This window comes from Ammospiza caudacuta, chromosome 10, assembly GCF_027887145.1.
Source record: "Ammospiza caudacuta isolate bAmmCau1 chromosome 10, bAmmCau1.pri, whole genome shotgun sequence".
Taxonomy (NCBI): domain Eukaryota; kingdom Metazoa; phylum Chordata; class Aves; order Passeriformes; family Passerellidae; genus Ammospiza; species Ammospiza caudacuta.
In genome coordinates this window covers 11297924-11313570 of record NC_080602.1, presented here as the reverse complement: position 1 = coordinate 11313570, position 15647 = coordinate 11297924, and the positions used below count along the sequence as shown (strand labels likewise).

General features: G+C 46.2%; 2 protein-coding genes across 2 annotated transcripts in view; one reads left to right on the top strand and one right to left on the bottom strand.

Moving 5' to 3' along the window:
* ARID3B (AT-rich interaction domain 3B) overlaps positions 1-14372 on the bottom strand; it is a 31688-nt gene extending 17316 nt beyond the window's left edge. Inside the window, exons 1-3 of the mRNA XM_058811126.1 lie at positions 14250-14372; positions 10044-10608; positions 1614-1685 (exon numbers count right to left, since the gene is read on the bottom strand). Coding sequence (XP_058667109.1) covers positions 1614-1685; positions 10044-10562 — 591 coding nt within the window. The 5' untranslated portion in view covers positions 10563-10608; positions 14250-14372. The remainder of the gene's footprint in view (positions 1-1613; positions 1686-10043; positions 10609-14249) is intronic.
* A 138-nt stretch (positions 14373-14510) lies between these two features.
* The window catches only part of LOC131561759 (actin, cytoplasmic type 5), a 4554-nt gene continuing 3417 nt past the window's right edge, over positions 14511-15647 (top strand). The window contains exons 1-2 of the mRNA XM_058811143.1: positions 14511-14585; position 15647. The exon at position 15647 is cut by the window's right edge and continues 996 nt beyond it. The gene's annotated coding sequence lies outside the window, so the exon portion shown is untranslated. The remainder of the gene's footprint in view (positions 14586-15646) is intronic.

Here is a 15647-nt window from a genome sequence, read left to right as displayed (position 1 = left end):
TCTGGCTGCTTCTGGGGAAAGGACAGCACAGGAGACACAGGGAGGCTCCTGGGGGCTCGGTGGTCATGGCTGGAAAGGATCCCCAGGAATGGGATGGATCCCCAGGGATTGAAAAAGAAAAATGAAAATGAAATAGATCCCCAGAAAGGAAACAGTTTCCCAAAAATTGAATGGATCCCCCAAAACAGAATAGGTGCCCAGAGATGGAAAAATAAAAAGAAAATGAAAAAGATGCCCAGAAATGGAATGGATTCCCAGGAATGGAAAGGATTCCCAAGAATGGAATTGATTCCCAGAGCTGGAAAAGAAAAATGAAAAAGATCCCCAGAAAGGAAATGGTTTCCCAGAAATTGAATGGATCCTTCAAAATTGAATGGATGTCCAGAAATGGAAAAGAGATGGAAAAATAAAAAGAAAATGAAAAAGATGCCCAGAGCTGGAATGGATTCCCAGAGATGGAATGGATCAACAAAAATGGAATGGATTCCCAGAGGTGGAAAAGAAAAATGAAAATGAAAATATCCCCAGGAACGGAATGGATGTGCAGAAATGGAAAAGACTCCCAGAAACTGAAAAGATTCCTAGAGATGGAATGGATTCCCAGAGATGGAAAAGAAAAATGAAAATGAAATAGAACCCCAGAAAGGAAATGGTTTCCCAGAAATTGAATGGATCCCCCAAAATGGAATGGATGCCCAGAGATGGAAAAGAAAAATGAAAATGAAAAAGATGCCCACAGCTGGAGTGGATCAACAAAAATGGAATGGGATTCCCAGGGATGGAACGGATTCCCAGAAATGGGATAAATGCCCAGAGATGGAAAGGATTCCCAGAGCTGGAATGGATCCCCAGAGGTGGAAAAGATCCCCAGGAATGGAATAAACCAAAAGCCTTCAGAAATGCCACAAACCAGCCCAGGATTGATTTGCTGTGGGAATAATTTTTAATTTGTTATTTATATTCCATTATTTATAAAGATCTATATGCAATACATATTTATAAAACAAATTCTAGATCACATTTCTACAATCAATCAATATTTACAAAATATAAATATTATATAAAATAGATATATTTATAGCATAGAAATTATATATTTAGGTAAATATTGTATAAAATATAAATATTTATAAAATAGAGCTATTTATTAATATTTATTATTTATAATTTGGGCTTGAAACAGCCAAATCATTAAAATGAATTTCTTTAGGCAGTGCATCCCAAAAGAGAGGAGCTTTTTGGGGCTGGATTCCTGGGAAGCTCTGGGACAGCAGAGCTGCCTCAGTTTAAACTGAACCCCTCCAGCTGCTGCACACTCAAATCCATGAGTACAGCATTACAGAGGGAGAATATTCCTCTCCCAGCTGGAGAAAAACTGAATTAAAGCTTTTAAATACCCAAAGTTTGGTTGTTAATTCTTATTTCAATAACAATTAAACATTTTGACCCAACACAAGACAACAAACCCCAAGACAACAAGCCCCAAGCTGCAGAACGAAGCAATTTCCCCACAAACTCCCTGCAGGGAGGGCTCTGCCACGGATCAGGGGAGGATTCCCCGAATTCCCCAAGCCCCCAAAATTCCCCAAATTGCCCAAATTGCCCAGACAGACCTTGGCAAAGTCTCGGGAGATTTCCCTTCCCCGGCCGCCGTCGCCCTCGTCGCTCCAGCTCCCGCCGCCGTTCTGGGGAGCAAAAACAGCACAGGGTGAAGGAGCGGCCCAGGGGTTTGGGGTTTTTGGGGTTTTTAGGCACAAACACACATTAAAAAAAGCAGCTGCTGGTTCAGCCTGAGGTGGTGAGAAAGGTGGGGAGGGGGTTTGTGGTTCTGCCCCAGTTTGCTGGTGTGGAATTCAGGGTATGGGGAATGTTTCTCTGTCTGGTCTAGTTTGATCCCTAGGAGAACACTGCTGTTCATCTTCATTTATGGAGATCAAAACACTTGTAAAAAAAAGATTTCAAACTAAAAGCTAAACTAGGATAAAAAAATTAAAATTAGAAGCTAAAGTAAAATTTTAAAAATTAAAATTAAAAGCTAAACTAAAATGAAAAAAAAGGCTTCTAAAACTTTGGGGTGAATTAGAATCTCTGAGTGTGTGAAATAAATAGATATTTTACTGCTTTATTATTTAATAAAATAAACATATAAGTAAATAATATATCTATATAAATAATATATAAATAATATAATTTATAACATATAAATAATATACTTATTGTGTAATAGATATAATTAATAAATTATTTTATTCTTTAATAATTATTACATTTATAATAAATTCTATATCTAATATATAATTATATATAGTATATAATATATAGAATATATAATAGAATATATAATATAGATTATATAATAAATTATATATGATATAATATCTGTCATATCTATTTTATATAATATAGAATATATACTATATTATATATAGTATGATATGTTGTATATCTTTATATATTATATATATTTTATATTATATATAGAATATATAATATACACTATAATATAGATATTAGATTATATAATTATTATATAATTATTATACATTATATTATTATATCATTATATATTTTAAAATTATAATTTTAAGTATTTAATTATATGTTACTCTAATTATGTATATAATTAAATACTTATTATTACAAGTATTTAATGATATTATTTTATTATACACCCAGTTTATTACAGGGTGAAAAACTTAAGAGTTTTGGGGTTTTTTGTATGGAGATAGATAGGAGACAAGATGGAAGATTTTGGGTGTTGTTTCATATTTTTATTCTTCATCTACTCAATTTTCTGCAGTGTTTGGTTGGTTAGAAAGAGCTGAAATGTGGATGTTGGGTAAACAGACAAATAATTAGTTACTGGTAAAAAGGTTTACGAGTTAATTAAACAAAATAGTTTTAAAAAAATCCCAAACTTGTGTGTTTTGTTATTTTTTGGTGCTTTTTTTGCACACTAAGTTTGGTATATAGAGGGTGTGCTGATAAGAGTAAAAATAAACAACTTGAATATGGAAAAAACTAAAAGTTCTGTTTGTTTCTTACATTTTAACACAAAACTTTTTAGGGGTTTTGTGCTAAAATTTCAAATCCTGGGAGTAGAATTTCAGCTCCCCTCCTGAGGAGCAGGATGTCACCTCCTCAGTGCCTCTGCTGGGGTGACACCCAGCACCTACAGAGGAGATTTCTGCCCTCATGTCCCTCTTTCTACCACAGAGCCCCTGGTGAAAGTGTCACCATTCCTTCCTCACCTCCAGGCCATCCTCCCTGTATTTCCCTGGAAAAGCAGGAGCAGAAGGAGGGGAATAATCCCTCTGGTGCCCTGACTCCAGGAGGATGTGGATTTTCCACCAGGGAAATTTTAAGCTCAGCTTTGCTGGATTAAGGCTCCTTAAAAAGATTTATTTGGTTAGGCCCTATTCCACTTGGGAATCACCATGCTGGAGTGGTCTCCAAAGGATGGAAACCAGCAGCTCCTGCTGGCCAGGATAACCCTGAAATAAATCCAGACACCTGAAAACACCAATTCCATAAAGTCCCAGTGCAGGGTGGGCTGGAAAAGGGAAGAGCCAAATCTACCTGGGACAAACACATGGAGAGAAAAGGTCCCAGCACCCCAAAAGCACCCCTGGGAATTCTGGAGAAATAAATTATGAATTCTGAAATAAACCAGCTGCTCCACCTGGATGGAAAGCCATGATAACTGTGAAATAAATCCAGGCACCCTGAGAACACCAACTCCATAAAGTCCCAGTGCAGGGTGGGCTGGAAAAGAGAAGAGCCAAACATGGGGAGAAAAGGTCCCAGCACCTCAAAAGCACCCCCTGGGAATTCTGGAGATGCTCCTGCACCTCAATAACCCAGCAGCTCCAGCTGGATGGAAAGCCAGGATAACCCTGAAATAAATCCAGACATCCTGAAAACACCAATTCCAAAAAGTCCTGATCTAGGACATGGTGGAAAAGGGAAGAGCCAAATCCACCTGCAACAAACCCATCGAGAGAAAAGGTGCAAAACCCCCAAAAGCACCCCCTGGGAATTCTGGAGAAATAAATTCTGAATTCTGAAATAAACCAGCAGCTCCAGCTGGATGGAAAGCCAGGATGACCCTGAAATAAATCCAGACATCCTGAGAACAACAACTCCATAGGTCCTGATCTAGCATGTGCTCGACAAAGGAAGAGCCAAACATGGGGAGAAAAGGTCCCAGCACCTCAAAAGCACCCCCTGGGAATTCTGGAGAAATAAATTCTGAAATAACCCAGCAGCTCCAGCTGGATAGAAAGCCAGGATGACCCTGAAACAGAACCAGGCATCCTAAGAACAACTCCAAAAAGTCCTGACCTAGCATCTGCTGGAAAAGGGAAGAGCCAAATCCACCTGGACAAACGCATGGGGAGAAAAGGTCCCAGCCCCCCAAAGCACCCTTTGGGGATTCTGGAGGTGCTGCAGCACCCCAAACTCCCAGCACCATCTGGCTGTGAGGCTCCCACTGAATGAGGAAGATGAAGAGCTCGTGCACAGCTCCCTAATGCCAGCTGATTGGGTTTGAGACACTAATTGCTGCTGGAAAGTCAATTAGCCCGTGAGCCCCATCAACTGAGAGATGTTTAATGGGGGATTATTGGCACTTCTGTTGTGTCAGCTGTTTGTGGCACAGGATCAATTGCCAGCTCTCTGCAGGCTGGCGTGGCTCACAGGAGGATCCATCCCAATGTCCTTTCTCCCTCAGCCTCTCTCTCTCAGCAGAGATTAACCCCACAGATTTTTGGCTAATTATGGAGGCATCCAGCTGCTCCTAAAATGTTCACTGGGATCAAACCCATGGAGCATCCAGAATGAGACAGGGGGGCAGGAAAAGGAGGCAGCTGGCATTTTTTCCCAGCCTGGACCTTGCACACTCTCCAAGGCTCAGGGATTTGTGCAGGTTCAGCTTTCTCACCCTTCCCTGGATATAAATCCAGCAAATTCTGCTTCCACAGGGAATTCTGGTCATGCTGAGAGCTTATTCCACTCCATTTGAGGGCAGGGATGAGAAAGAAGAGGGATTAAAGCAGGCAATTCCCTCCCACCAGTGAGTTTGAACTTGGGATAATTCCCAGGAATAAAACTTTTAAAGACTCTGGAAAAGTTAAACAGAACATATTTGGGTTGTTTTCTAGGAAATTTATAAAAAATAAAGGGTGATTGGACCAGGATGGCAGAGGATAAGCAGAATAAACCATTTCCCACAGCTCCACCCTGGGATCTGGGGGGCACCTCCAGGCCAAAGGAGCTTAGGGCAGCTGAGGGCACCAGGCTCTGGCCATATGGCCACCAAAGCTGTCACCTGCTGTCACCTGCTGTGACCTGAGCTGGGGCAGCTGCTGCACCTCCTCCTGCTGCTCTGGGGACAATTCCCACTGCCAGGGGACAAGGAAAGAGCTCCTTGGGAAGCCACCAGAGCCCCTCCCTGTGCCACCATAGCCCTCTCTGTGCCACTGACACCTCAGGGGCAACCAGAGCCTTTCCTGGGCCACCAGAACCTTCCCTGGGCCACTGACATCTTGGGGGCCACCACAGCCCTTCCTGGGCCACCATAGCCCTCTCTGTGCCACTGACACCTCAGAGAGCCCTCTCTGTGCCCCCACAGCCCTCCCTGTGCCACTGACACCTCAAGGGCCACCAGAGCCCTCTCTGTGCCCCCACAGCCCTCCCTGTGCCACTGACATCTCTGGGGCCACCAGAGCCCTCCCTGGGCCACCAGAGCCCTCCATGTGCCACTGACACCTCAAGGGCCACCAGAGCCCTCTCTGTGCCACCACAGCCATCCCTGTGTCACTGACACCTCAAGGAGCCTTCCCTGTGCCACCAGAGCCCTTCCTGTGCCCCCAACACCTCATGGACCACCACAGCCCTCCCTGAGTCACTGACACCTCATGGGCTACCAGAGCCCTCCCTGTGCCATTGACACCTCATGGGCCACCAGAGCTCTGGCGTGTGCCACCAAAGCCGTCCCTGGGCCACCAACACCTCATGGGCAACCACGGCCCTGCCTGTGCCACCAGAGCCCTCCCTGGGCCACTGACACCCTGAGGGCCACCACAGCCTTCCTTGGGCAACCAGAGTCATCCCTGTGCCACTGACACCTCAGGGAGCCTTCCCAGTGCCACCAACACCTCATGGGTCATCAGAGCCCTCCCTGTGCCACTGATACCTCATGGGCCACCAGAGCCCCCTCTGTGCCACCACAGCCATCCCTGTGCCACCAACACCTTGAGGGCCACCACAGCCTTCTGTGTGCCACCAAAGCCATCCCTGGGCCATTGACACCTCATGTGCCATCAGAGCCATCCCTGTGCCACCAACACTGTGGATGGGATGGCTTTCTTCCCCCAAGTGCTACCGACACCTCAGGGAGCCTTCTCTGGGCCTTCAGAGCCCTTCCTGTGCCACCAACACCTCATGGGCCACCAGAGCCCTTCCCTGTGCCACCAGAGCCCTCCCTGTGCCACTGACACCTCATGGGCCATCACAGCCCTTCCCTGTGCCACCAAAGCCATCCCTGTGCCACTGATACCTCAGGAAGCCTTCCCTGGGCCACCAGAGCTCTCCATGTGCCACCAGAGCCCCTCTGTGTCACCAGAGCTCTCCATGTGCCACTACAGCCCTGCCTGGGCCACCAATACCTCATGGGCCACCACAGCCTTCCCTGTGCCACTGACACCTTGAGGGCCACCACAGCCTTCCTTGGGCCACCACAGCCTTTCCAGTGCCACCATGGCCCTGCCTGGTGCCCAGCCCAGCCCAGAGTTAACCCCTGAGCTGCCAAGGTGACCAACACTTCCCATCCTCTGCAGGACAAAAACCTCCCAGAGCAGAGGAAGAAAATCTCCAGGCTCAGCTGCACTCCTCACTCTGCACAGGGGTTTTGCAGAGATTTTACAGAGGTTTTACTGAGATTTTACAGAGGTTTGTGGGTTTTTTAGTCCAGGAATCTGTTGAAATACCCACCTGGGGACGAGCCCTCCCCTGCCCTGTGGGTTGAGTCAATGAAAAAGGAACTGGGGCAGCAATTTCAGGATTATCAGGGAATCCACAGAAATTCCTTTTGTGGGCAGAGTTAAGCCTTAGGAAGTGAAACAGATGCTCTGAGAAAGAAAAGTGTTGTAGAACAAACGCTGATAAGATCAGGACTGCTGCCCTGAGCTGCAAGTTCTCAGGCAGGGAGAGCCAAGGGGTAATTACTGCCCACAGCAGCTCTGCAATGGGACCTTGCTAATAACAGAGCTCAATTCAGCAGCCCCAGCTTCAAAGGCAGCCCCTGAAAACATCTGAGTGATTTCAGGAATGGCAGGGAGGATGGGGAAGGGAAGGGCTGAGTTTCACCATTAATTGCTTTTTTTTTTTGATGAAGATCTTTTCACGTGTTCCCATGAGCAAACAGGAACCTGCTGCCTCATCCTTGAGGAAAAGCTGGGCTCTCTGAATTCCTCCTGCTCCCAAAGACTCAGAGGAACCAGGATTGATAAAAGAGGGATCCTCAGTGCCAGCCCAGAGTCACTGATTCACCCCAGAGTGAGGAAAACACAAGGGGAATAAAAGATTCCAGATGCTGGCAGCTCCTGTGCAGCCTGAACCCCTGGGAGCTGCCACCAACCCTACAAATCACTGTGGCACTGAATTAACCCTACAGTGATTTGTCTGCCTCCCTTCCCTGCCTCAGGACCCTCACTCACCTCTGGAGCTCTGCAGGGGAGGAGCTGGGGAGCCTCTGCATTTCCATTTCCCTTTCCTTGGGGAATTCTCGGAATTTCCATTTCCCTTTCTTTGAGAATCCTCTCAATTTCAATTTCCTTTGGGAATCCTCTGAACTTCCCTTTCCTTTCCCTTCCTCAGGAAATCCTCTGAATTTCCATTTCCCTTTCCTTTCCTTTGGGAATCCTCTGAAATTCCATTTTTCTTTCCTTGGGGAATCCTCTGAATTCCCATTTTCCTTTCCTTTTCTTTTCCCTTTCCTTGGGGAATCCTCTGAATTTCCATTTTCCTCTCCTTTTCTTGGGGAATCCTTTGAATTTCCATTTCCCCTTTTCCTTTCCTTTCCCCTTTTCCTTTCCTTTCCCCTTTTCCTTTCCTTTCCCCTTTTCCTTTCCTTTCCCCTTTTCCTTTCCTTTCCCCTTTTCCTTTCCTTTCCTTTCCTTTCCTTTCCTTTCCTTTCCTTTCCTTTCCTTTCCTTTCCTTTCCTTTCCTTTCCTTTCCTTTCCTTTCCTTTCCTTTCCTTTCCTTTCCTTTCCTCTTTTCTTTCCTGTTTCCTTTCCCCTTTCCTCTTCCCACAGGGAATATAAAGTGCTCTGGCTCCCAGGATCAGGTCACATCCCCTGCACTCAAAAATCCCCAATTCCAAGACCCCAAAGCTCTGACAAGAATTAACTCCAGTCAGGCATCAGCAGGGAGCTGCCTGCACCTAAAATGACCAAACCACCAAATTTCTCCCAAAATCCCACCCCGAAAAAAGCTCTCAGAGAGCAGGGAAACCCAAAAAGCCAAGTTGTGGTGGGATCTCCTCACAGAACTCCTGAGGAAGGGAAATGGAAGTTTTGGTCATCCCACACCCAGTTTGGGGAGTTTCAAACACACCCACCTTAGGGGAACAATATTGCTAAAAAATGGTTGGAAACAGGATTCTGCTCTAAAATAACAAAATTCTGAGTGAAATTCATATTATTTCCTTTCTATTTTTAGTAAGGGCAGGAAGGATTTGCTGGGCTGGCCCTAAATCCAACTTTCAGCAGAGGCTGGAGGTGGGAACAGCAATGGGGATAAATCCTGGAAATAAACAGAAGATTTGCACCTTGTGTCCCCCAAAATTGTAATTCTTGGGGGAAAAGTGACCAAATTCAGGTCATCCCACATTCAGTATGGGGGGGTTTCAAAGCACACCCAGCTTGGGGGAAAAAAGGAAAAACCAACCCCAAACACACCCCGAGCTCCTGGCACTTTGGGGGAAAGAAATGGGATTATTTTGGTATAAAATGGTAGGAAACAGGGGAGATTCTGCTCTAAAATAACTGAATTATGAGTGAAATTAATATTATTTCCTTTAAGTTTTGATTTAGGACAGGAAGGATTTGCTGGGCTGGCACTAAATCCAACTTCCAGCAGGGGCTGGAGGTGAGAGCAGCAATGGGGATAAATCCTGTAAATAAACACAAAATTTGCACTTCGTGTCCCCCAAAATTGTAATTCTTGGGGGAAAAGTGACGAAATTTGGGCCATCCCACTCTCATTTGGGATTTGAGGGGTTTCAAAACACACCTAGCTTGGCAGAAAAAGCAAAAACCAACCCCAAACACGCCCCGAGCTCCTGGCACTTTGGGGCAAGAAGTGGGATTATTTTGTTACAAAATGGTTGGAAACAGGGGAGATTCTGCTCTAAAATAACTGAATTCTGAGCACAAATTTTGCACTTTTTCCCCCAAGAAGGACAATCTGGGGGGACACAAACTGATCAAATTTGGGTTATCCCACTCTCATTTGGGGCTTCAAAACACACCTAGCTTGGGGGAACAAAGCAAAAACCAACCCCAAACACGTACTGAGCGCCTGGCACCTCCCTCCTGGCACTTTGGGGGCAAAAAATTGGATTATTTTGGTACAAAATGGTAGGAAACTGGGGAGATTCTGCTCTAAAAGAATTCTGACTGAAATTCATATTATTTCCTTGAAGTTTTGATTTAGGGCAGGAAGGATTTGCTGGGCTGGCCCAAAATCCAACTTTCAGCAGGGGCTGGAGGTGGGAACAGCAATGGGGATAAATCCTGGAAATAAACACAAAATTTGCACTTTGTGTCCCCCCAGGTTGTAATTCTTGAGGGAAAAAGGTGACCAAATTCGGGTCGTCCATGGGGGGTGTTCAAAACACATGCACCTTGGGGGAACAAAGCAAAAACCAACCCCAAACACGCCCCAAGCTCCTGGCACCTTCCTCCTGGCACTTTGGGGCAAAAAGTGGGATTATCTTCGTACAAACTGATTGGAAGCAGGGGAGCTCCCGCAGCACTGACCTGTTTGAGCGGCTCGTCCAGGCGCCAGCCGGGGCGGCCCGCGGGGGCAGCGCAGCGCGGGGCGGGGTCCGTGCCCGGCTCCTCCCTGCCCTGCGGCGTGCCCGCCGCGGGGCTGGCACCGCAGCCCGCCCTGCCCTTGCCGTGGGCGCCTTTGGGAGCGCGGAAACACGGCAGCGCGGAGCAGCTCTCCCGGCCGGGCACCGCGGGGCCATCCTCCAGCTCAGCGCTGTCTTCATCCCCCTCCTCATCATCCTCCTCCTCCTCATCATCCTCCTCCTCCTCGGAGTTGCCGCTGCTCTGCTCATGGGGCCGGCCGGCCGCCGCGGGGGCTCTGCCCGCGGCGGGGACAGCGGGTGGCACCGCCGGGGCGCGGCCGGGGAAGGGCGGCGGGGCGGGGAAGGGCACCTGCGGCTCGCGGCGGCGCTCCCGGCACTCCATGGACACCGCCGGTCGTTGTTGCTGCTGCTGTTGCTGCTGTTGCTGTTTCTGCAGCTGCTCCAGCACCGCCTGCAGCTTCATCCCGCCGTGCGCATGGCTGGCGGCCCCGGCGGGAGCCGCGCAGGATCTGCCGGGGACACAAGCGCGGCTGAGGCGCAGCGGCTGCTGCTGCGTTCATCTCTTCCCAGGAAGGGAGGGGATGGACGGAGCACAGAGGGGCGCTCTCCTGCGCGCACACCGTGAACAATCAGCGAGGCTCTGACAGCCCCGGGCGGCACACGCTGCGGTGGGGTAGGGTGGGTTGGGGTGTGCGGCGCTGCTCTGCCCCGAAGGTGCCCCAGGGGTTTGTGCGGGACGGGCTCCCTAAAGGAGCTGCTGCGAGGGCAGCGCTGAAAGGAGGAGACAGCCAGCAGCAGCCTGGCCACATTTAAATTAAAAAAAAAATTATATACATATATATAGATAGATATATAGATATAGATATATATAGATATATATATATTTAAACCTGTGCCAGGCTATCCCTACATTCTGTGCTCTCACTCCATGGCTAAACCCCTGCCACTTCATAAGAGAAAAGTGAAATAAATAATAAAAAATAAATTTTATGTATATATATATATATATATATTTATATATATAATTTATATGTATTTTTATATATATATATATATTTATATATATTATATATATATTTATATTTATATATATATATATATAGGTACATATATGGACACCCATGCCAGGCTACCCCTAAATTCTTTTGTGCTCTCACTCCGTGGCTAAATCCCTGCCACTTCGTAGGAAAAAATAAAAATAAATAATAAAAAATAAGCACAAATTATATATATATATATATATCTCCACATATTTATATACATATATATATATTTATATCCATATATATATACACACCCATGTCAGGTTATCCTTAAATAATTATATATATATATAATTTATATATTTATATATATATATATAGGTATATATATGGACACCCATGCCAGGCTACCCCTAAATTCTTTTGTGCTCTCACTCCATGGCTAAATCCCTGCCCCTTCGTAGGAAAAAATAAAAATAAATAATAAAAAATAAGCTCAAATTTTATATATATATATATATATATATATATATATATATACACACATATATATACATATATATATTTATTTATTTATATATATATTTATATCCATATATATATATTTATATCCATATATATATACACCCATGTAAGGTTATCCTTAAATAATTATCTATATATATGTATATATATGCACACCCGTGCCAGGCTATCCCTAAATTCTTCTGTGCTCTCACTCCATGGCTAAACCCCTGCCACTTCATAGGAGAAAACTGAAATAAATAATAATAAATTTAAAAATAAATTTTATATTTATACATATATTTATATCCATATAAATAAATAAATATATGGATATAAATATATATACACACATATATGTGTGTACATTTCATATATATATATGTATATATATATGCACACCCATGACAAGCTATCCCTAAATTCTTCCATGCTCTCACTCCGTGGTTAAATCCTTGCCACTTCATAGGAAAAAACTGAAATAAATAATAAAAAATAAACTTAAAAATAAATTTTTATATATAAATATATATATATATATATATATATATATATATATATATATATAGGTGTGTATATACATATGTATATATATATATATGTATATATGTATGTACACCCGTGCCAGGCTGTTCCTAAATTCTTCCGTGCTCTCCATGGTTAAATCCCTACCACTTCATAGGAAAAAACTGAAATAAATAATAAAAATTAAATTATATATATATATATATATATATATATATATATATATATATATATATATACATATATATATTTATATACATGTCTTTAAAATTTATATATATCTTTATATACATATATGTAAAATTTATATATATATAATTTATTTAAATATATACTTATATATATATATCTGTGTATATATATATATATAAAAATATATTTATACATCTTTATCTATATCTATCTATCTATCAATCTATATATATATCTATCTATCTATCTATATATATATATATATCTCCATGCCAGGCAGGGATTTGTCATGCGAGGCTATCCATAAATTCTTCTGTGCTCTCACTTTGTGGCTAAATCCTTGCCACTTCATAGGAAAAAAGAAAAAAAAAAAAGGAATTAAAAGAATTTTGAGCAAATTTTGTGTCCCTGCCTCACTTTCACTGTCACTTTTTGTGTCCCTTCTTCACTTTCAGGGTCACTTTTTGTGTCCTTCCCTTACTTTCAGGATCTCCCCCATCACTTTTTTTGCCCCTCCCTTACTTTCAGGGTCTCTTTTTCTGTCTCTCCTCCACTTTTTGTGTCCCTCCCTCACATCCAGGGTCACTTTTTGTGCCTCTCCCTCATTTTCAGGATCTCTCCCCTGTTTTTTATGTCCCTCCTTCACCTTTAGGGTCATTTTTTGGTGTCCCTCCCTCACTTTCAGGATCTCCTCCATCACTTTCTGTGCCCCTCCCTTGCTTTCAGGGTCGCTTTTTGTGTCTCTCCCCCACTTTTTGTGTCCCTGCCTCACTTTCAGGATCTCCCTTCTGTCACTTATTGTGTCCCCCCCTCGCTTTCGGGGTCACTTTTGGTGTCCCCTCCTCATTTTTTGTGTCCCTCCCTCACTTTCGGAGTCACTTTTTGTGTCTCTGCCGCACTTTCAGGGTCTCCCCCTGTAATTTCTGGCATCTCTCCCTCACTTTTTTTGTCCTTCCCTCACTTTCAGGGTCTCTCCCCCATTTTTTATGTCCCTCCTTCACTTTTAGGGTCATTTTTTGATGTCTCTCCTCTGCTTTTTGTGTTCCTCCCTTGCTTTCAGGGTCATTTTTGGTGTCCCTCTCTCACCTTTTGTGTCCCTCCTTCGCTTTTTTTGGCATCCCTCCCTCACTTTTAAGGTCATTTTTGGTGTCCCTCTCTCACCTTTTGTGTCTCTCCTCCGTTTTTTATGTCCCTCCTTCACTTTTAGGGTCATTTTTTAATGTCTTTCCCCTGCTTTTTGTGTCCCTCCCTTGCTTTCAGGATCATTTTTGGTGTTCCTGCCTCACTTTCAGGGTCTCCCTTCTGTCACTTATTGTGTCCCTCCCTCATTTTTTGTGTCCTTCCCTCACTTTTAGGGTCACTTTTGGCTTATCTCCCTCACTTTTAGGGTCTCCCCTTGTCGTTTTTTGCGTCCCTCCCTCACTTTCAGGGTCTTCCCCCCGTTTTTTATGTCCCTCCTTCACTTTTAGGATCATTTTTTGGTGTCTCTCCCCCGCTTTTTGTGTCCTTCCCTCACTTTCAGGCTCTCCCTTCTGTCACTTTTTGTGTCCCCCCCACATTTTTTATGTCACTCCCTCACTTTCAGGCTCATTTTTCGTGTCCCCCCCCCCCCTCACCTTCACGTTCTCCCCGGTTTTCCGAGCCTGTTCCCGCACTCCGGGGGGCGCGGGCCGAGTTTCCCCCACCCACACCGGGGTTTCAACGCCCCGTGCGAGCCCTCCCGGCCCCTTTAATCCCCATTTTAAACAGCGCTCGGGAACCGCCTGCGAGAATTAAACCCGCACCGAGGCCCGGTAATTAATTAATTAACTAATTAATGTTAGGTTTTACCGCTGGATTCACCGAGGGCTCCGACCCGACCCTCCCCTCCGGCGGAAATACCGAGGGACCCCCCCCCACCCCACCCCACCCCACCCGCCCTTTAGCACCGCGCTTTCCCCCGTTACCTCCCGTGGCGGGTCCCGCCGGTCCGTGCGCGGCCGCCTCAACACCTCCTTCCTTCCTTCCGTCCGTCCTCCCCTCCTTCCTTTCCCTTCCCGTTCCTTTCCCTTCCTCCTTCCCCCCTCCCGCCCCTTCCTCGCCCGGCCGGAAGCACCGGAAGCGCCCGCGCCGCTTCCGGGAACGGCCCGCGGGGAGAGGGGAGGGAGAGGGAAAGCCGCAGCCAATCAGAGAGCCCGATGCCGGCCGCCATTCCGGTTCCGGGTGGTATAAAAAGCGCGCGCGGCGCGCGGGCCCGGCAGTCGCGGAGGAGGCGCCGCCGGGGGCTGAGGGAGCGCGTGAGGGTGAGCGGGGCCCTGAGACCGTCCGGAGCCCAGCGGGACATTGGGAATGGCGTTTAGGGGTCACCCTGTGGCTGTTTGGGCTTTGAGGCTTGGCTTAGGGGTCCCTCGGAAGTGGTGTTAAGGTCCCATTATGTCTATTCGAGCTGTGAGGGTGGGTTTAGAGGGAGTCCCTTTGAGCCTTCAGCCTGGGGTTAAGGATCTCTCAGGGGGATTTAGAGGCTTCTCCGTGTGCGTTAGAGCTTTCGGGGGGCATTTTAGGGCTGTGTCTCTCGAGGAAGGGGTTAGGGTCCCTTCACGTCAACTTAGGCCCTCAGACGGGGCTTAGGGCCCCCTCCGTGTCTATTTGGGCAGGTTAGGGGTTCCCCAATATCTATTTGGCCTCTTAAGGGAGGGTTAGGGGTCCCCCGATGTCTCTTTGGGGCTCTAAGGAGGATTAGGGGTCCCTTGATGTATATTTGGGCTCCTAGGACAGGGTTAGGGGTCCCCCAATGTCTGTTTGGCCTCTCAGGACAGGGTTAGGGCTCCCCCTCATGCCTGTTTGGGCCCTTAGGCAGAGTTGGCAGTGTTTATTCAGGCTCTGAGTGTGGGATTTGGGATTTCTCCATGTCTGTCTGGTCCCTCAGGGAAGGTTGGGATCCCCTGCTGCAGCCATTGGGGTGGAATTAGGGCTTCCCCTGTGTGTTCGGGCCCTTGGGGTGTGTGGGCTTTGGCAGGGATGGTGCTGGGGACTTTAATTCCCTCAGGTCTGTGCTTCTGGGGGGCTGTGTAGGGGGATCCCTGCAGATCCCTGGGACACGACAGGAATCTCACAACGTTTTGGGTCGGAAGAACCTCATTTTCACTCCCACCCCCTATCACAGAAAGGGACACCTTCCACAGCCCTGTGCTTGTCCTCTGGGGGCCTGCATTTATTCCTACGCGTGTTCTGAGGGCATAAAGTGATATTTAACCTCCCTGCCTTGCCCTGCAGACCCCTCAGGGCTAAACTCCCACCCTCCCTGGTGCATCCCTGCCCATCCCCACGGGCAGGGAGTGCCACCCTGCTGTCTCTCTGCCCTCAGG